Source organism: Rhinatrema bivittatum, chromosome 4 (assembly GCF_901001135.1).
Source record: "Rhinatrema bivittatum chromosome 4, aRhiBiv1.1, whole genome shotgun sequence".
NCBI classification, from domain to species: Eukaryota; Metazoa; Chordata; class Amphibia; order Gymnophiona; family Rhinatrematidae; genus Rhinatrema; species Rhinatrema bivittatum.
The window spans coordinates 355,971,110-355,993,646 of record NC_042618.1 but is presented as its reverse complement, the minus strand read 5'-3'; the positions used below and the strand labels follow the sequence as shown (position 1 = coordinate 355,993,646).

Genomic DNA, 22,537 nt, shown 5'->3' with positions numbered 1-22,537 from the left:
GAGAATACTAATGAGTTACTAAAAAATATTATAGGAATAATGTTCATTTCAGCAACGCAATTAAAGCATTTGAGGTAAAATGCTTTCTTGTGCATTCTCACTTTTCCTGTGTGAATATCGCCCTCATAGTGCCATGGGAAAAGGTGTAGTTATTTCCTGCAGTGCTGCCGGTGATAATGTAAAAAACATTATCGCCCGCAGCGCTGCTGGGAGATAACTCCGCCCAAACCTCGCCCACACTCCTCCCCTTCCCCTAATGTTAATAATACCGCCGTGACACCAGCACCTTGCACAATAAAGAATGATCCTGTAAGGCTGCCAATCATCAGTAAATTTATTGACAGTAAAAAAAAAATAAATCTCCAAACAAAAAATGCCATGCCTGTAAAAATAATGTCATGTAAGTGAAAACATCATGAGTGACAGGGGTCTGTCTCTGGCATCACTGGCTCAGTCTCTGGGAGGCTGCAGTACTTGGGAGTCAGGGTCTGCATCTCAATGCATAAAGAGGTAAACTTGGGCCTAGTAAGTCAGGCTGTGCTCAAAATTGCAACAGTGGAATATGTGTCTATAAAAAAGGTGGTCTTTAAAACACTCAGAGACTGTCGTAAAAAAAAATATTCTCATAAGTTAGCAACCCTGCCCATAAGAACATAAGAACTGCCATGCTGGGTAGAGATGTGAATCGGAACAGATATCGGATCCGATTCTGGTTCCGATTCACATTGCTGGGTCAGACAAAAGTCCATCGAGTCCAAAATCCTGTCTCTGACAGTGGCCAGTCCAGAGTGCAAGTACCCGGCAGATCTCATGAAGCAGACCTACTTCCTGTTACTTGTTGCCTCGGACAGCAATAGTCTATCTGGTTAATAATGTTTTATCTACCTGTTCCATCCCACTCATTATAAACTCAAGGCCAGTGCTACCATTAGGTAAACTAAAGGCCGAAGAATAAGAAGATGCCCAAGGACAGGGCTGCTGGCAGAACCCATCCCACCAGGACCACTGGTGGAGCACATTCTGCCAGTGATTGAAGCATGCAGGAGGAGGCACAAAAATCAAACCTTTTCCGATGGAAAGGAAGTTGTAGTACTCGGGATCCTGATATGAACCTCCAAGGGATTAGACTCAGGAGCAACATCAGGAAGTTTTTCTTCATGGAGAGAGTGGTCGATGCATGGAATGCCCTCCTGGAGAAGGTGTTGAAGACAAGAACGGTAATGGAATTCATAAAGGCGTGGGATAAACACAAAGGATCCCTGGTGGCTAGAGGATGGGTATGAAGAAATGGGGTAACTGTAACCTGTAGGGTGTAACATTTCTGCATGGGAGTAATCTGCATGGAGTGGCATTTGCTTCCCTTAACAGAAAGTAGGAGGAGGGGGGGGGGGGTAACCTGCACGGAGCAGCAGTTACTACCCTAAGCAAATTGCTGAGCAGAATGGATGAACCATTTGGGTGGTTACCTGCCAACATTGATTGTTACTTTGAGGCCTGGAGTTGCCATATTAGGAGAGAGAGAGACAGAGAGATGAATGCTTGTAAGTGTATAGGGTGGAGATAGAGAATACCAGACAGGTGGTGAGGTGGCAAGAGGGTACTGGGAGGGTGGAGAGGTGGCAAGAGTGTACTGGGAGGGTGGAGAGGTGGCAAGAGTGCGCATGTCCTGAGTGGATAGGGGTGGAGAAAGTGTGTATATGCTGAGTGGGGGTGAAGAGAGAATATGCTGAGCAGGTGGAGGGAAGGATAGAGTTAGGGTGTTGGTTGGATGAGGGTAGGGTGGAGAGAGAGAGAGGATGTTGGCACTGTGAAAAGAGGGCAAAGAGATTGGGGTGATGCTAGAATGCTAGACAATGAGTGGAGGGGAGAGAGAAGAAGAGAAAATAGATTCAGGGCAGAGGAAGGGAGAGGGGGTCCTGAGCACTATGGGTGGGGCAAAGAGAAGTGGAGCCAATGTCACCAACGGAGGGGCATTGTGCTGGAGCTGCTGCCAGTAAGTAAACTGGGGAGGGAGGGGGTATAAGACCGAATGTTCTCCTAGGATGGTTTGCATCAGTCCTGTATAAACTTCTACCACGTCCCCTCTCAGCCATCTCTTTTATGAGCTGAAGAGCCCTAACCTGTTTACTCTTTTATCATAGGAGAGCAGTTCCATCCCCAAACCTCAAACTAGTCCATCTGATTACTGGTTGTATAATTCCCCATGAGACTGCATATATCAATTTACAATGGACTTTTAATGTAAGTTCTAAATCTACAATTCAGGAATCAAGGCAATTTTTTTTTCTTTTAGACAGAACAATCACATTTCACATTATTAGCAAACTAATTATGATATTAAAGAGGGTGATGCATATGAAGTATGTAGCAACAGGTGATTTAGACATCTATAGATTTAAGATTACGTTTTTGCCTCCAGGGCGAGTTGTGAGGTTGTTTTTTTTTTTTTTAATAACTTTTTAAAAAAGCACATATAATATGAAACAAATGCTGTGAAAGAACAAGACATTAAGCATATTAAACATACAGAATCCAAAAAGGACCAACAAGCAGTTTACATTTCCACCTTCTCCCTACGCCAGTCCCAGTACATAGGCATACCTGGGAACTTTTGACTTCTGGTCAACCTGAGATTACCATGGATTAGTGGGGGGAGGGCAACTGCACAGTGGGACCAGATGCTCACAAATTTGCTCTCATAAACACTCTTGCATGTTCCCACTTTCACTGCTCATTCTCTCACATTCTCACATGTCCATTTACACCTTTACTTCTGCCATTCTCCCACCAACACACACACACACTCACGTCTCTCCCTCTTCCATACACACATTCCCACTCACTTTCACACCCATGCTCACTTGCACTCAGCTCTCTCCTACTCACCTACATACACTCTCAGATCTCTTCTTCCTACACAAATACACACTCACTCTCGTTTTGCTGCAGCACCCGGAGATTTCTGGTATTGGCCCAGAGACCCGGTAATTCTTTTAGAATTCTGGAGTCTCCGGGTTAAATCCAGAGAGTTCCCAGTTATGTATATAGGCCAGATGTCATTATAGATATCACTCTGCTCCCAAACACAGTATGTCATCTGTTCCAGAACTGCAATTTCAGCCATTTTGTTTCCCAGCTTGAGATGCTGGGTGCTTGTTGCCACATGCGCCTTAGTAAGTCGTGCTGCATGAAGTTAACGGTTAGACAATTTCCTGAGCCCTTGCATACATGTCCAGTCTCTCCACAATCCCAAAAGACATATAAGTGGATCCATAGGGTGAGCCCACCCATACATTTGATGTAGAAGATCCTAGAAACCCACCAGGTACTGCCACACATTCCCACCATATGTGAAAAGAGCTGTGCCTTCGCCAACATAGGGACTTCAGTCACTAAATTTAGCAGAGGGGTTGCAGTACAATCGATGCAGCAATTTAAATAAGGTTCTCAGTTCTTAGTACAAAAGGAGATCCAATTCGATGCTCGCCAAATTTGCTTCCAGTCTCTCCGGTCCAACTCAACTTGCAAATTTGTATTCCATGTTGCAATGAGACCTGACAATATCTCCTTCTGACAAATCTGGTTTCTTGTTACTTAAGTAGAATTTGGTGATCATACATTTTTCCCCCTCCCTCGCCTCACAACATAATATGTCCTCAAGGCCATCACAGTGCCCCATTCCCTGTATCTTACTAATGTCTTTCCTTAGCTGGAAATAAAGAAATCTAGGAGTCAGTAAATCTGAAAAAGGTTTTAAACTGTTGATCCTGGCAAAGCTATCCCAAAATCTGAGAGCTCTCTTCTACCACCCAACCATATCTGGTGAGAAAGTAGTTACTGACAAGCCTGTATTTAGGAATAGGCAACATAGGCCACTGCCCCTGGTGCTAATTTGTGATAGGTGCTGGAGCATTGCCACTGCTGCTAGTTCTTGATATGGGCCTGCCTCTTTACCTAAAAGGGAGCTGTCCCAAACCCGAGCAGCAGCAGCAACCTAAAAGAAATTCAGCTTCGGGCCTGCAGCCCGCAGCCACGTACTCAAGGCCCTGCATCTCTCACCTGTTCCATAGTAACAGGAAGCCCATGTGGAAGAAGGGGGTAGGGCCTTAAGTGTGCGGTCATGGGCTGCAAGCCCTGCACTGAATTTCTTTTAAGTTGCTGCTGCCTCTGCTGTGTAGGATTGGAACAGCTCCACTTTAAATAAGTGGCTGGGAGTTGCCTCCCCCCACCCCACCCACTGGTATCTCAATACAATAAAGGGGAGAGAGGGTGCCCCCCACTCCATGCCTATGGGCACTGGCAATATAAATCTGGCTCTGGTTACTGATATCTGTGGATTCTTAACCAGGAAAGTCATATATGAGAAATTTGTATAGGAGGATGCCCATTTTTTTATTTACTGTACATCACATCTAAGTGTGTGAGCAAGGCTAGGATTACTTCTACATTTAGCCCTAAATGAGGTAGCGGTTGTAGGCATCTGTAACAATGCTGTTAAACTATTTCAAATGTGCACCTCTCCTCAAATGGCAGCCAATGCTGAGACGAGTCCATGCCCAGCAACACTTGTAAACAAGTCAATCTAGCTGCCAAATAATATGTCTGAAAATCAGGGAATTGAATTGGGAGGTTTGATGTATGGTGCTATACAGTTTTTACATCTCATAATATTTTTTATCACAATATTTAATTGTTCAGATGTGTTCTTGAGATTACTTTTTAAGCTAAAGTGATTTAGATGCCGATTGAGGGACCTATCAATTAATGAAATAGTTTTGAACAGACAAAAAAAACATTACTTCATTCTGGAGGAAGTCTTTGTTGGTCTCAGTGCCTGCTCCTATTTTGGACTGTTTCAGAGACAGACACCCAAGTGACCTGGAGATCGGCCTTGGCCCACAATATCCTGTACATCTGTTTTCGTCTTACTTTGGCTTCTGTTCATGACTTCTTGGATGTTCCACTAGTATCTGTTGAAAGTATGATGGGGTCTTCAGGAGTGGGGGCAATTATTGTCCTATAATTACATAGGTCCAATGGGCTATGGGGGCCACATGTCTCAAAGCCATGGATTTTCAGTCACTGGAGAAATATAACTGTAGGAAAACAGCACAGTCTCTGGAGAGCCGTATTAATGTTCTAAAATGGATCTGTATTGTCTGAAGTGTTTTCTCGGAACATTTTCTGCTTTTGTTCCTTCAGAATGAGTTCCATGGTGGAAACACCTAAAAGGTAATTCTCCCACTCATAAAATGAACCAAAAATCTTTAAGAAATCAGACTCTCTATGTATGCATTGTGTTCAACTCGTTTTTTTTAATCTGAAAAACTTGCTGAACATGATTCTTGTAATCCATCTTTGTGTCAGACTCAAGCACATTGTTAAAACACTGCACATTTGTTTAGATTCGTAATGAAACAAACACTATATCACACAAATCTTCTATTTTTATAAACTAAAAAGAATCAAACAACCAAAACAGAACCAAGAATATTCATGACTCTAATGCATATTCACATTACAATAATATTTTTCCAAGCAATATTATTAAGACAACTGATTCTACCTCTTTTATTCTGAAGAGTGAAAAAATCCTCAACTGACATAACCCTAACAAAAAAAAAAAAAAAACCAAAACAACAAACATACCGCCTATCTTTTCTTGCCCACCCACACAGGTTCAGGTTCAGATAACTTTATTTGGCATGATAGTTTTACATGTGTTGCCAAAGTAATATCCAAAAAAGAACAGAAAAAGAAAGGGAAAAAAATGACAGCACACAACTGCTGGGCTCTACAACCCTACCACTCCCTCAGCGATCCCATGTGCTTGTTCCATAGACACAATTTTTCAACATAATTCTGAGTTCAGCTTTTTGCAGGACGAAAGAGGAATTTGCCATTTAGAAATACGATTATAAAATTGATCTTCTGAGTAAGACTTCCCTAAGCCGGCCATTATAAGCGAAGTCTACAAGGAAGCAGACCATTACAAGGAAGAACGTTTCTTTCTTTGAATGCTCTACGAAACCTGATCCAAAAAAAGAGCGATCTCAGAGCCTTCTGAGATTGCCTTTTTCTCCGCCTTAAAGTGAACCGGAGGCAAACTGGGACGAGGCATCATCTTTCAGACCGGAACCTTTCTGTGGCGGCAGTCAGGCGTCGGGCTGAATGCGGCGCGCACCAGGAAGTTCGCGGTGCAGCGGCCCAGGACAATGCTCAGACTGCTGCTGAGCGGCTTCAGAGGAGGTAAAAAGGCGTGCTGAGTGTGTGGGTGGTTATTTCGGGCTGGGACATGGGGGAGCCTGCCAGGGGGCACGGCAGAAGCACGTCCCTTCCTGATCTGTTGGCAGAGACTTTTGGATAATATAAGGTGGGGGAGGTGCTGTGTTTTACTACCCGACCCCATCACAGGGGTCATGTGGTCCATGGCTAAAGCAGCAGGATTAAACCTGTTAAAAATTAAGAAAAAGGTTGGCTGCATGTGTTCCTAGTTCCCGCAGTAGCTTCTCCTTGGGCTGCATGGGCAGCAGCTGAGTGTGGACTGCTGCTAGGGTTGTCAACTGGCTCCAGATTTTAAGGACAGTTTGAACCAGTCCTGGTTTTACCCCATTGCATGCTGGGCCTTATTCTGATTTCCTTATTGCATTCCCTAAGAAAAGCAAGACTATAAGTACCTGCATGCAGGTAAGTAAAGGCAGGACTGGATCAACCTGTTTTGAGAATCTGGAGCCAGTTGGCAACACTAACTGCTGCTGGGATGGGTCCCATGATGAGTAGCAGGCCCTCTTCCCAGCCCCAATTTAACTTCCTTGCATCGGCATATGGCTAAAGCTCCTCTTTTCTGAGGCATCATTATCATATTCTCTTACCCAAGTTCCTCTTTGTGTCCTCTTTGCTCACTCTCCTGTAGTGTACTAGTAGTACAGGAAGGCAGGCAGAATGTGATCTGATATGGCCGGCCCACTGGCGATGGACAGGTAAACTGATGGCTGGTCAGCTGTGGAAGAAGTGGTAGCTGCTTTACTACCAAATGGGCCCACAGTGGATCACAAGATTTAACATCAAAATAGAAAGGTAAATCATAACATAATAGCAAAAAAACTTCCTACTCTCCCTCTTCCATGATACTGTGGACACAGTACTAGCAATATGGGATGAGGTCATGGGAACCCTCTAGGACAATAGTTCCCAACCTGGGGTCTGCTGAATGGGATGCAAGAATGTTTAGCTGGGGAGAAAGAGTGGGCTGCTGCTATCAATGATTAGTTGAGTTACTGCCACAGACCCTGAGAATGAGAATGGGGCCCATTGCTGCACTAGAAACTTCAACCCATGGTGTTGTAGACCAGGAGGAGGAGGGATGGGGAGGAGCTGTTCTTGGCCATTTGGAGCCACAAATTGCATTGCCATGTTTCCAGCAGAGCTGGGGAAGAGCAGGACCGATCACAGCCCTCAAGTCATAAACCATATTGCTGAACATAAGGAGTATGCAGGGAAGAGAATGGCCAAATGCAGCTCTCAGAATCTTCAGCAACCACTGCTGCAAATTGAAGAAAGCAAGAGAGAGGGAGATCACAGTGATGAGAAGCATTTTCCACTATTATGTTGTGCTTAAAGGAAAAAAGGAGGAAAGAGGACTGGTATTGATATTATGAGGGGAAAGAAGGAGAAGAGAAGGAATGAGACAGGAATTAAGAGAGATAAGGAGAGAGACAGGAGCCCATGAATGACAGCCTATGAGGGGAGAGAAGACCACCAGAGACAGGGATTGAAGGAGAAGAGTCCAGGAATCATGCTGGACCATAGATAGGGAGAGACATCTTCTGGGGATTGAGGGATAGAAGACCACATGGTCCAGGAGGGAGGGAGAGACAACCGCCAGGGATCAAGCGGGGGATATGATATTAAACACAAAAATGATTTGGGGGGACATACAGACCATCATGGAGATCTCATAAACCTTCTTCCCTTTGAAATGCAGGCTTTTTTTTTCCTAATTATTTTGTGACTCGTTTTCTGTATATGTTTGTAACAATCATAAAAAAAAAATACTACTTGTAAAGTAAAACAGAAAAGCAGGCCTAAAGGAGAGCAATTTTCAGGGAGGGTATGTGAAGGAGTATACAGGAAAGAGTCCCAGGACACCTTAAGTTCCAGATATCTGGCCTGGTCCACCTTAAGGTACAACCCAGAAGGGAATCCTGGACACAGGCATTTCCCTAAGCAGGGGAATAAAAGCGCAAGCCCAGGAGGGAACAGAGAGACCTAAGACAAGAGAGAGAAAGAGCAGACACTGTTTTATAGGTCTGGAAGCCCTAATTACTGGTATGTAACAGGATCAAACTGCTAACATAAGCAGACTATGTAGTTTTCATGGTTGTGCATAATAAAAGTACTTATGATTAAGAGCAGGCCTGAGTCCAGCTGCTTCTGTCCTCTGGCAAGTTCCATGGAGCCATGGCCACTTGAATTGTTGCAGGGTAATTTTCAAAACTTTTATGTGGATAAAACACCTGTTTACTGTCATAAAAAGGCCCTTTACTGTCATAAAAATGGCACTAAGGGTAAAATTACTAGCATTGTGAAAGCACGTTTGCTTACTGTAAATTGTCTTTTGTAGATAGCAGGATGAGTTAATCATGATATGCAGTGAACATTATCTGACAGCACCAAACAGCCCTCTCTCTCCTAGCTATAGAAACTTTGCTCTATTGAGCATGTGTGGGAATTCCCACTCAGGTGTTGCCTTGTGAGCCCCCTCAGTTGATTTGAGAGGTAAATGTAGCTAGGTAGTCAACTCTCCAGGTAGGTTGGCGGGTATTTAGCCTGGCCAATTCACCCTGCTATCTACAGAAAACTCTATTTACGGTAAGCTTACAGTAAGCAAACTTGCTTTTTCCATCAATGAGCAGGGTTGAATTAGCCATGACATGGGGAATCCCAAGCTGAGGGTTGCAGCAGAGCATTTACTGAATAAGCAACCTGGTCCCCACTATGGAGTGTGGACTGCTGGATGAACAGGATACACAAGACTGCTTGTCCAAATTTAATGTAGTTTGAAAAATTGTCCAGACAGAAATGGGACGTAAAAGTATATATTGACGACCAAGTTGCAGCTTTGCAGGTGTCTTTGAGAGGTACAGCTCATAGATGAGCCACTGATGCAGCCAAGGTTGTGACTTGAGCCTTGATAGAGTCTGGAATGTGCAATATAGTATACTAGCTCATTGGACAATGTTTGTATGGTCACTGCTACGACTATTCAGTTAGGATCGTAAGAGAGAAAGAGCTGGGAAGCTTGACAATGCGACTGAGTTTTTTTTTTTTTTTTTGTAATAAGCCAAGGCCCTCTTCCTTATCCCACTGCTAGACCAGTCTTCCCACTCGGGCTTTCCTCCTCCGTAGTATCTATGTTTTTTGGGACAACATCACTTCCCCTATAAGGGAGATGTGCTGGAGGCAATTCCCAGTAGTTCGCTGTCTCACAGCAGGTGTGCACGAGTGCTGTTCAACAAGAACCTCTCGCTTCCTGGGGCAGTCTCGAGGGCCTTCCCCTGCTAGCCGTATCTCTTGGGACCATGAGGTGGTGTGGCCTCTCTGGTGAGATTCCTCGGGCTATGCCCCCAGCCCTCACAGTGGCTGGAGCAGCTGCCGTGGTAGGGGAGTTCCTCCATCCTGTGGGGAGATGGGAACTGCAGATGCTGAGTGCCTCACTTTGACTCTTCCATCCATTGCTCGTGTCTGTCTGTCCTGCAGGTAAGTAAAAAAAACAAAAAAAAAGTAGTGTTATTTCAGCAGGAGAGGTGTTGCCTCACGGCCTGGGCAGCAGAGATATACGAGGGCTGGGAGGGGCCTGTATAGGGAGCACTGCAGTTAGGAGGTGGAGGACACAGGGGCACTTTAGCAATGCGCATATTTGCATGTACACTTGCGTGTATTGGCAACACGGGTATTTGCATGTGCTCTTGCGTACGTTAGTGACTCTTTGGTATGCCCCCTTACACACGTTAGTGGCATGGTGCTTGCAGCAGCAAGCAGGGTAGATTAGCAACATGCTGAGAGAGAAGATGCCCGGCCTGTGGGATTATAAGAATTCCCATGGTGGCAGGTTTCCTTGGCCCTCTCTATGGCTCTTATCCGATACTGGTTGAGCCCGGACCACCCTCGGTAAAACAAGGAGGCGGCTATGCCTCTACACGTAGGGTGGGGGAAAGGAAGGAGGGAATACCCTCTAGTTAAGCAGTATTCCTGGTGATCTGGAGGGCTCAGGGCTGACTCTGCAGATAAGTGAACGGGTGAAGCTCAGATAGGTAAGCACCCCTGTGGGGGGACCCTCAGGTGCTTTCTCAAATGAGTTGGTGCTGTTAATGCAAGCTTGCCAGGTGCAAGTCTACCAGACTTCAGAAGGAAACCAGGGTAGCACCCACAAGTCCTGGCTGGTCCTCAAGGACTCAGGACCCCAGAGCGAGCTTCGCGAAGCCAAACCCAGATTCCTCAATGGAACAGGAGTGGTCCTCTCATGAGGAGAATGATACAGCAAGGGTATGCCGGTTTTGCAGGGAGGAATTGTCAGCCTTATTTATGAAAGCCTTGACCTCCCTCGAGATGGCTGACTCTCTTTCAGGCCGATACAGAAAACTTTGCAGGAGAGCGAGCAAGCGCCCAGGCCAATGAGGGCCCACGGTAAAAGGCGGTGTTAGGGACACTAGCGCATCTCTAGCGCCTCCTTTTTGACAGAAGCGGCGGCTGTCAGCGGGTTTGACAGCCAACGCTCAATTTTACCGGCGTCGGTTCTCAAATCCGCTGACAGCCACGGGTTCGGAAAACGGACGCTGGCATAATTGAGCGTCCGTCTTCCAACCCGCAGGCTGCGGGCAGATTTAAACATTTTTTTTTATTTAAAATTTTTTTTAATTTTTGGGGCCTCCGACTTAATATCGCTGTAATATTAAGTCGGAGGGTGTACAGAAAAGTAGTTTTTTCTGCTTTTCTGTACACTTCCCCGGTGCCGACCGAAAGTAACGCCTGCCTTTGGCAGGAGTTCATTTTTGAGAGTAAAATGTGTGGCTTGGCAGCACATTTTACTTTTCCCGTTGATAGCAGGGCTAAATTAGCCATGCTGCCTGGGAAGCGTCGCGATCCCGTGTAGGCGGAGTTTTCCCCTAGCTGAACACAGAGTTTTTGACTCTGTGCGTCTGCGCGGTAGTGTTCCCGCGCGGTTCCCTCACCTCTTCAGTTTCTTTTTTTCTGCGAGCTGTTCGCACGTGGGGTGGGGGGGGGTGTTTCTCCTAGCAAATTTTTCCTGACTGGATTTTTCTTCGCCGAATTTTTTCACGTTTTCACAAGATTTCTCATCCCAAATGGCTCCGAAGCCCTCTGGGTTCAAATATTGTCAGTGTGGCAAAATTATGTCCATCACTGATTGACATAATTATTGCTACATTTGTTTAGGCCCGGACCACGATCAGAAATCGTGTCGGGACTGCGGGCGGATGTCTCCGCGAGCAAAGTGATACCAGGCCGCGAGGATGGAGAGGCTTCGCATGGGCAATTCGGCCCCACAGTCCTCAGTGCATTCTTCGCCGGGACCGGCGAAGTCGGGTAAGGCCCATCCAAAACGGGCGTCCTCGCTGGGACCAGCAGGACTCGGAAGAGCCGCTAAAAGTTCCAGGCCAGGGTCTCACACATCCTCAAGGCCTTGTTCAAAAGCCGGGGATCCGGCAGAGGAACTTCGGCACAAAGATCCGGCGAGTGCATCGTCGGAACCTGCGCTGTCAGTGTCGTTAAAAAGAATACATGACGCTTCAAAACGAGACAACGCACGGACGAAGCATGGAGCGTTTAAGTATACGGCGCATCGCCATGACGAAGCATTCTCGACGCGTCATACGGCACACGGAGCATCTACGGCGCATAGAGCATCTACGGAGCATGGCCAATCACATGGCGCCCCTACGGAGCACAGGTCATTTCTCGATGCTCCTAGGGCGCATGGTGCAAAAAGGATGCAGGTGCAATCACTAGATCACAGTGGATTGGGCAAACATCATCATAAGTTGCATCATATAGGTTCTTCCAAACAAATAATAAGATCTAGAAGTTCATCAAGAATCTCCATAACTTCTGACATAGATATTGAAGGTTTCTATGCATCTGAATCTTTATCATCAGGTCGTACTCCTCCTAGTGACAGTTCTTTGGCCAATCTCTCATCTGTTTGTAGAGAGAAGAGACGCTCTCCTTCCTTGCAAATTCCATTAACAAAACATTTTTGCCCTTCGCCGATTATACCGCCTCAGGGTCAACACAAAGGGACATCGCCTGAGGACATCTTGTTTGCGGCAATTCCAACAAAAGCCCCAAAGCAAAGATTACACGTCCCTCCACAAGGTACTTTGGCGGCATCTACTACGACAATCTCAGATATTCTCAGCTCCTTTTTCCAAGAACTGGAAAAAACAAAAGAATTACCACCACAGCATTCTCCAGATGGTTCTCCTGCCTCGCCTTCAGGTGTAGAACCTTTGGAACCGGTCAAAGAACATACACCAACTCAACCAATTAGTCCAGGTTCTCTGGAATCAGTTCACTCTGTGAATTCTTCAACAGGAAGGCCTACCTGAACCTTATTCTCCTCCGGAGGACTTGACCTATGCAAAATTAATTGAGAAAGTAGGCAGTCTTCTCCAGGTAGAAACAGGAAGAGTACCTGATCCCAGAGCTGAAATGCTTGGAATCTTAAAAATATTTGAATCTCCTCCCGAGCCCACTGCTCTACCTCCTCACTCTGTATTGGAAAATCTGCTATTCAAGATCTGGAAAACTCCTTTCTCAACATCGGCTACTTCAAGGAAAATTGATATTAAGTACAAGATGCGTAATTCATCAGTCTACGAGTCTGCCCAACTTCCCTACCAATCTATTGTGGTGGAATCAGCTTTATCCAAAGCTAAATGTAATAAATTGCATTCGAACACACCACCGGGCAGAGAGAATAAATGCCTGGATGACTTTGGGAAGAAGATTTATCACTCCTCCATGCTCACAAACAGAATACAGCATCATCAGTTCTACACTACGCAGTACCTCTTCGAATCACTCCAAAAGCTGCGTCCACTATGTCTATCAGAGGATAATACACTTCCCCAATCTTTCTTGGATATTGAAGAAGGTCTCTGTTATTTACTATGCTCTATTTACGAATCATTTGAATCTTCGGCAAGAGCGTCCACTTCGGCTATAGCGGCCAGACGTATGGCTTGGCTCAGAGCCAGCGCAGTTCGCCCTGATGTACATGAGAAGCTAGCCGATATCCCATGCACGGGGGACAATCTCTTTGGAGATACATTTGGAGACATAGTCTCTCATTTGAAAGAACAAAGTGCAGCTGTACTTTCTCTCACCATTCCCGCAGAGTCTCAAAAATCTCAACATCGATTTTTATCCTTACCGTCGCCGGTATTACTCGAGACCATACAATAGGCCATATTCACAATACGGGCCTCAACCATATGTCCCACCAAGAAACACAGTTCCACCAAGTTCTAGGGGTCGTGCCAGACAACAAAGACAAGTAAAGCAAACACTGGCTCCTCAACAAAAACATGCTTCCTCTTTTTGAAATTAATTCAGCCACCACCACTACCAGTGTTCATAGGAGGCCGCCTTCAATTTTTTCTCCACAATTTGGAATCCATCACATCGGATTGGTGGTGCTCCATGTGTTGATGGTGCTGATGCACTCAAGTATCTATGATTTTTCAATGCAGAGTGCTCTGCGTGTTCTGTAGAGTGGTGCCTCTTTGCTTTAGTTGCATATCTGTGGTATCTACTTGACCCCGAGTATTCGGCCTGCTCTGCCATTGGGGGAGATATCTTGGAGAAATAGGGTAAATGTAAATTGGTTATTTACTCTTTTTAATAAAATTATAAAGACTAGGGGACACTCCGTGAAGTTAGTAAGTAACTAGTAGGAGTAGCCTAGTGGTTAGAGCAGCAGGCTACAAATCACAGAAGCCAGGGTTCAAATTCCAGTGACCTTGGGCAAGTCACTTCATCTTCCATTGCCTCAGGTACAAACTTAGATTGTGAGCCCTCTGGGGACAGGAAAATACCTATTGTACCTGAATATAATCCACTTTGAAGTGGCTGAAAGGCAAAATATGAATCAAAAGAAATAAATCAGAGAAAATTCTTTTTTTACTCAGTGCAAAATTAAAATCTGGAATTCATTGCCAGAGGATGTGATTAAGGCAGTTAATGTAGCTGGGTTTAAAAAAATGTTTGGACACATTTCTGGAGAAGTCAAACTGTTATTAACCAAGTAGACTAAAGAAATAGCTACTAATTATCACTGTGCAATAGCAGTTTACTGTTTGATATCTTGCCAGGTACTTATGACATGGATTGGCCACTGTTGGAAAAGGAATACTGAGCTTGATGGACCCTTGGTGTGACCCAGTATGGCACATTCTTATGTTCTTAACTCCCTTCCCGGTGAGGCAGATGAGGCTGCACTTTGGGAAGAGGACCAACAGTGACTTCTCTGAGACATTCGCAGTTCCTCCATTTTGTAGGCCCTCATAATAGTTGGCCTGATCATAGTCAGGATTGAGGCAAATGTAGCAAAGCTCATGTCCATCTGTAATGGATATTTCCTTATCTTCCTGTTAGACCTGTCTTCATATACGGGATTTCCCTCCTCCACAGTTGATGAAGAAAAAGGACAGACCTCTTTTATGATCTCACTCTGGGCTATAAGGGAGGTATGGTCTTAGGCTATTACCAATAGTCTCTGTCACTGACAACTGTGGACATGTGAGGACGTTAGCTCCTAGAACCAAGGTGTGGCCCAGGCCTGGTTGAGCCCTAGTTGCTCCTGGGACAAAGACCACAGTGTTGATTCTCCCAGTATGTTCAGTTCGGAGTTAACAATCTGTTAGTGATCTGATGCCTGATGGGAGGAGCATTCAGATAGTTGAGGGTGGATCCTTGGACCAGTGGCAGATGACCACGCCCCCGGGGAATGATCCCGAGAGGGACCACCGGTCAGGCTCAGAGTTAGGAGACAAACACACACTAGTTCTTTATTAGACAGTATATTGAACCACCAGAGATGGCAGTAGTGAGCTGGCAAGCCCAGCTGGGCTGTAGTCCCTCAGATACTGGAACAGCGATCCCTGGAGGCTGAGCTGAAGAGAGACTGAGATATAGTAAGTAGGTAGGTTATGCAAATGTAACACTCACACAATGTCCCAATGAAGCCCAGGAGCTGGAAAGTATAGGGCCTCGAGGAGCGAGTACCTGGTTCCAGGGAAAGCTCAGAGAGAACATAGAAATGACGGCAGAAGAAGACCAAACGGCCCATCCAGTCTGCCCAGCAAGCTATGTACTTTTTTTTTTCTCTCTCTCTCATACTTGTTACGCTTGGCTTCTAGTACTCTCTAGTTCTATTTCCCCTCCACCTCACTTTCAATGTAGAGAGCAGCGCTGGAACTGCATCCAAGTGAATATCCAGCTCAATTTGTAGTAACCGCTGCAAATAAGCAGGCCACACCCCTGCCCCTTTCCACCTAGACTATGCAATCCACATACAGATCCTCCCTTCCTCATTCCCCCTGCCGTTGAAGAAGAGAGCTACGCTGGACATGCATTGAAAGTAAAGTATCTGCCCAGCTACACCTCGCTTCCCTGTGAATACAAATATATATATATATATATATATATATTTTTTTTTTTTTTTATTTTTATTTTTTTTTTTTTTCCACATTACCTCTTGCCGTTGAAGCCCAGAGCAATGATGGAGTCTCATCAACCGTGTGTATATACACTGAACAAGGGTATTATCTCTAGGTAGTAGCCCCCATTTCCGCGAGCCACATTAACAAACAACAAATATTGAACAAGCCTAATAATTGGCAATACCTATAGCCTATGACCTCACCAGTAATTTTACATACTCTTACCCACCCCTGTTTTTTTTTTTGGAGATGGCAGCCCTCCATCCTTCCGCTCCGTGAAGGTAGTATACCATTGGCATCCCGCTCCGTGAATGCCACTCCATCCTTCCGCTACGTGAAGATGGAACACCGACCACTGGCCACTGGCATCCCGCTCCGTGAATGCCTCTGTGGCTACTGTCGCTCCGTGCAGTGTTCTGCCGTCTCCTTCCACCTTTGGGCTTGCGGGCCCCGGTTATTGATCCCTGCTGTGTCTGCTACTTTTCGTGGCTGTGACAACTCCCCCCCCCCCCCTCCCCCCCACAACAAGACCTTTAATTAGGGCTTCAAGGGCTGCTGCTTCTCCCTTTTACTGCAACAGGTCTGAGGCGATCTCTAGCTCAGCCTTTCTGTGCACTTCGGCGGCGGCTGTGGCAGCAGCGGCTTCCTGTTCTTCTATTCTGAGCCCTTCTATCTTGAGGGCTGCTGCCTGTTCAGCATTCTGTATACGAGCCACCCCCTCTTTATTCATGTCCTCTAGACTTGATGGATCCACAGTGTTTATCCCATGCCCCTTTGAAGTCCTTCACAGTTTTTGTCTTCACCACTTCCTCCGGAAGGGCATTCCAGGCATCCACCACTCTCTCTGTGAAGAGAGGAGGCAGAGAACGATGGTAACTCACTGATGTAGCTGATAGTTGGTAGTGAAGACTTCCAGGCAGAAGAGTATACGAAGTAAGTCTGGGATGAGGGCCCTCGAGGAGCGAGTACCGGTTCCAGACTGTCACCTGAAAAAACAAGGAGAGAGCGAGGCCCCCGAAGAGCGGGTACCTCTGGTAAGTACGAGGAGGCAGAGTAGCTTAGGTAGCGAAACCCCTTGCTAACTCGAAGTGCTAGCAAATTCCAAGACCTTAAATATCTGTCGCGGGTGACGTCATCTTCGGGGGACGCCCCCGAGGTTCGCGCCAATGCCGATACTTCAATTGGGGCCGTGTTGTGCGCGCGTCCCTAAACCTCCAGGAAACATGGCGGTTGCAGCGTCGAGCCGGTCCGGGAACGCCCGCGGACAAGTGGCAGGTGAACGCCGCGGTAGCCAGTCTTCCCGCGGACGGAGAGGGAGGCGCCAGAGAGGTAAGGAGGGCGGAGAGAGGGCGACGGGCACCGACGGACACAACACAGTAGAAGCACACTGTCAGGGTTTCCCCTGATTGAGTCCCCTTGAAATAAGTGCAAAATATTTTTACTACTGTTTTCACTATTAGATAGTTAATTATCCTACAGAAATATATTAAAATATAGGTTTTATGCTGGTTCAGTACGTGATGGGGCAGTAGTGCTGTTGTCTGAAGAATGCTTGAGGTCCATTGCATGGTGGGAGGCAGCACATTGTATCGTTACGCTTTTTTGGAGAAGAGTTGGAAAAGCTAGTAAAATATCTGGGGGAGTCGGAGACTCCCTGAGGATAGGTTGCGTTCAGAGATGTGAGGGGTTAGGCCCCAGTGTTCCTGGGACTGGTGCAGATATAGGGTGGTGAGACACTTCTCTTCAGGCATGTGAAGTAAAAGCCACCTTGTGCGGGGGTGAGCCAGAAGAACAAAGGCAGAAGCAGGTGGCAGTCGTTCTGCCCAGTGATACACTGTGGGTCCTTCTGCTTTGGTACCAGTGGGCATCCACCTATTGAGGGACTTTGTAGAGTGGAACCAATGGGTCCTGGACATTGTGTCGAAGGGTTATGCCCCCAAGTGTGCGAGTATGATTTGGAATGGCTTCCCCATGTACGTCTACACTCAGAGAGGTGGTAAAAGGGACACTGGCGAAGTTGTGGCATCTTCAAGTGATTGTGCCAGTATCCCCGTAGGAGAGAGTGTAGGCCACCCACTCAATATGTTTTGTGGTACCCAAAAAAAAAAAAAAAGATGAAGCTTTCTGCCCAGTTTTGGATCTAAAAAAGGTCAATAAATGCCTGCAAGTGCCTCACTTTTGAATGGAGATGTTACGATTGGTCATGGCTTCGGTATGTGAAGGAGATTTAATTTATTTCATATTCTGCTTTTTCAGGCACTTCAAAGTGGATTACATTCAGGTACTTTAGGTATTTCTCTGTTCCCAGAGGCTCACAATCTAAGGGCCAGTTTCATTAAAGCTTTTCTCCCATTTTGTGTCTATGGGAAAAACCTTTAGTGAATCAGGTACTAAGTTTGTACTTGAGGCAATGGAGGATGAAGTGACTTGCTGCAGTGAGATTTGAACCCTGACCTACCTGGTTCGCAGCCTGCTGTTCTAACCGTTAGGCTACTCCTCCACTTCCCTGGATTTGCAGAAGCATGTTCTCACATTCCCATTTGGGCATCCCAAAGGTTCTGTGTCTTGGGTGAGTATTTTTAATTCCAGGCGTTACCTTTTGGCCTAAAAACAGCCTGCCAGGATCTTTACTAAGGTCATAGTGATGGTGGTGGCGGCGGCGACAGCCTTATGCAAATGGGATTATGGTACATCCCTTCTTAAACAATTGGCTCATAATAATAAATCAGCACAATAAAGGCCACAGGGCCTTGGAGGTAGTGATTCACCTGTTGCAGCAGTTGAGCTGGGTAATAAACTATGCAAAAAAGCAAGCTGGAACCATCGCAGACCCTGGAATTCTTAGGGGCTTGCGTTGATAAAAGGGAAGGGTAGTTCACTCTGTCACCTAACAGAATATCCAAGAGACTGGGTGGTGGTTTTTTGGGCCCAGGAGTTGCCTAGGGCATGGAACTATCTTAAGCTGTTGGGCCTCATGACAGTATTGCTGGACCTAATCTCATGGGCCTAGCCATATGCAGCCACTACAGCAGTCCCTGTTATCACGGTGGTTGCCCTCCTCTCAGGACTACCAATACCAGCTCCAGGTATCTTTGTAAATAAGGAGAAGCTTTTTAATGGAGACCTGCTCGGCCACACACATTTCAGAACTGTAAGCCCTCTGTGTGAGAGGCTTCTAGGAAAAGTAAAAAGTCATGGGATAGGTGGCGATGTCCTTTCGTGGATTACAAACTGGCTAAGAGACAGGAAACAGAGAGTAGGATTAAATGGGCAATTTTCTGAGTGGAAGGGAGTGGGCAGTGGAGTGCCTCAGGGATCTGTATTGGGACCCTTACTGTTCAATATATTTATAAATGATTTGGAAAGAAATACAGCAAGTGAGGTAATCAAATTTGCAGATGATACAAAATTATTCAGAGTAGTTAAATCACAAGTAGATTGTGATAAATTGCAAGAAGACTTTGTGAGGCTGGAAAATTGGGCATCCAAATGGCAGATGAATTTTAATGTGGATAAGTGCAAGGTGATGCATATAGGGAAAAATAACCCATGCTATAATTACACAATGTTAGGTTCCATATTAGGTGCTACCACCCAAGAAAGAGAAATAGGCGTCATAGTGGCTAACACATTGAAATTGTCGGTTCAGTGTGCTGCGGCATTCAAAAAAGCAAGCAATGTTGGGAATTATTAGAAAGGGAATGGTGAATAAAACGGAAAATGTCATAATGCCTCTGTATCACTCCATGGTGAGATGGCAACTTGAATACTGTGTACAGTTATGGTCGCTGCATCTCAAAAAAGATATAGTTACGATGGAGAAGGTACAGAGAAGGGCGACCAAAATGATAAAGGGGATGGAACAGCTCTCCTATGAGGAAAGACTAAAGAGGTTAGGACTTTTCAGCTTGGAGAAGAGACGGCTGAGGGGGGATATGATAGAGGTGTTTAAAATCATGAGAAGTCTAGGACCAAGATGGCAGCACGATAGGAGTCGGCACTGAGCACCTCCGTGTTTCCTCTAAAAATTGGCTTTAAATCTTTTTCAATATGCCACCGAAGAGGAAAGGAAAAGTTAGGGTATATCCCTAGACGCCTCCACCACCTTCGGTTGTTTATCAGGAGATTACTCGGTTCCTTACCTCCTCAACCACAGCTCTCCCAGGAGTCGAGGAACCCTTGGAGCAGTTTCAGCAGAGAGAAGAAGCTGCCCCGGAGGAGACGAGCCTGAGCCCCGAACTGAGGTCAGCACCGTCACAGGGAACGGCGTTATTGTTTCAGCCCGGCGCATTGGAGGGAGGAACTTCTTCCGGGCCGCAGGCAGAGGGAACGACGCTGAATGCAGCGCTTCCAGCACTGAATATCAGCTCAGCTGCCCAGGGCGAAGCAAGCCCCACCGCGGGATCATCTCTTACCGGACTGGGAGGAAGGGGAGCTGGGGTAAGTCCTGTGGACATTTTTCTGCCTTTGCCACAGGTAAATCCCGAAGCTGTTACTCCCCTCAAAATCCCAGAATGACCCGAAAATGTGACTAATGCTGCGTTGTGGGACTTGATGGTGGGGGTGGTGAATCGAGTAAGTGAAAAAGTGGAACTCTTGGCTTCTCAAGGTGCCCAAAATTCCTCAGAATTTCAACAGAAATATGACTTTGTGTTAAAGAAGGTAGAGAAATTGGAAGAAAATGACCGTGAAAATTTGAGTTTTAAAGCTGCTAAAGATAACCAGTTTATGGCAAGAAGAATAGAAACATTAGAAAATGCCTCCAGACACCTAAATATAAGGATTCTTAATTTTCCTCGGGTTTTGGGAGAAAATCCATATATTTCCTTGAAGAGGTTTCTGAAAGAGGTTCTTTGCTTTGATGAAGACCATTTACCAGCTATAAATAAATGTTTCTTTTTACCTAATGTGACTTCCGCAGCTAATAGAGTAAATGTACAAGAGAACTTAACTAAATTTTTAGAGAATTCAGCAGCAGACGTAGTAGATAGGGCTACTTTACTGGTTTCACTAATTTCGCTCCTGGATGTCCAACTAATAATGAAAAATTATTTCAGAAAATTTCCTACCATTTTTCATAGTGAAAATGTAAAAATTTTCCCCGATATATTTCCAATTACCCAGGGCAGGCGAACGGAGTTTCTAACCCTCTGCCAGCAGGCAATTTCTTTGGGATACACCTTTAATTTAAAGTTTCCCTGTAAATGCATATTAAAGAAAGGTGCTGAGATTAACATATTTTTCACTTCTCAGCAATTAAGTGAATTTCTTATATCAAAATCCCCCCTTACATCTACTCCCAGTAATACGTAATGTGGTTGTTAGATGCCAACTGTTATTCCTATATATTTTTTTGTTTATTCCTTATTGTCTCTCTGTAATCGGATCCCTGCATGTGTGGTTACACTGTATATTGATTTATAAAACTTAAGAGTGATGGAATATTTATTATATTGTTTGTAAAATTTTCTATCTGAAGTAGTGATATTTCTAATATTCCATCTTACCTGTTTTTTCTTAATTGCAAAATTTTGGGTTTTGTAATATGTGAAATTGATAAATAATTAAAAAAAAAAATCATGAGAGGTCTAGAACGAATAAACGTGAATCAGTTATTTACTCTTTTGGATAATAGAAGGACTAGGGGCACTCCATGAAGTTAGCATGTGGCACATTTAAAACTAATCAGAGAAAGTTCTTTTTCACTCAACGCATAATTAAACTCTGGAATTTGTTGCCAGGGGATGTGGTTAATGCAGTTAGTATAGCTGTGTTTAAAAAAGGATTGGATTAGTTCTTGGAGGAGAAGTCCATTACCTGCTATTAATTAAATTGACTTAGAAAATAGCCACTGCTATTACTAGCAACAGTAACATGGGATAGACTTAGTTTTTGGGAACTTGCCAGGTTCTTATGGCCTGGATTGGCCACTCTTGGAGCCAGGATGCTGGGCTTGATGGACCCTTGGTCTGACCCAGTATGGCATTTGCTTAACCTTTTCTGCTGCAAATACAGTCCTTAAAACAATTTACTGTGGCTTTCTTCTTTCCTGACATTGTTAGGAAGAAATTTTCTTTCTTCTGTTTTCTTCTTTTTTTGTTTTTGTTTTTTGAGAGGCAACATTTAAAATTGTTGTTTGGTGGGCTGCTGAGGCAGTGAGGCACTTTTTATTTAGAAAAAATACAGTTATAAGAAAAAATATAAACAGAAATAGAGGTTCATGACTGTGCAGTTGCTCAGATAAAAAGACTGAGGGACCTCACAAGGCAATGCCTTGGCAGGAATTCCCACACATGCTCAGAGCAGAAGCTTCACCAGCTAGGAGAGAGAGGTCAGTTCAGTGCAGCCAGCCAATGTCTCCCACATGTCATAGCTAATTCAGTCCTCCTAATCAATGGAAAACAGCATGTGTACTGTTACCTATGGGGAAAAAAGGAGCAGGATTAGGTTGGGGAAGGGAAAGTACATGTGGGGATTTAATTTTGAAATCCTTGTGTCTCTAACTTTCATGCATGTAATTTTGGGCAAAGTATGCAGGAACAAAATCCCCACTTCCCCCTGCAGGCCTGAATTTTCAAAGGGATTTCCACCAGGTCGCTGGCTTGGAATGTTTTTGAACTTGCTTCCTTTTCCCCATTGCAGCTGGAGTGAAAAATGGAAGTTGCTGCTGGACTCAACTTGCAATTATGAGAGCAATTTTTAAATAGCTTTGGAAATTGCCCTCCTTAAGTATTTAGTTTAGATCGATAAGCATTATTTAATATTAAGTTTATAATAATTATTTATTCATATTC

General features: G+C 45.0%; 1 protein-coding gene across 1 annotated transcript in view; it reads left to right on the top strand.

Annotated features, from left to right (window-relative positions):
- Positions 1 to 6,028: 6,028 nt before the first annotated feature.
- TEFM (transcription elongation factor, mitochondrial) overlaps positions 6,029 to 22,537 on the top strand; it is a 63,864-nt gene continuing 47,355 nt past the window's right edge. The window contains exon 1 of the mRNA XM_029600714.1: positions 6,029 to 6,249. Within this exon, the coding sequence (XP_029456574.1) occupies positions 6,216 to 6,249 (34 nt within the window). The 5' untranslated portion in view covers positions 6,029 to 6,215. The remainder of the gene's footprint in view (positions 6,250 to 22,537) is intronic.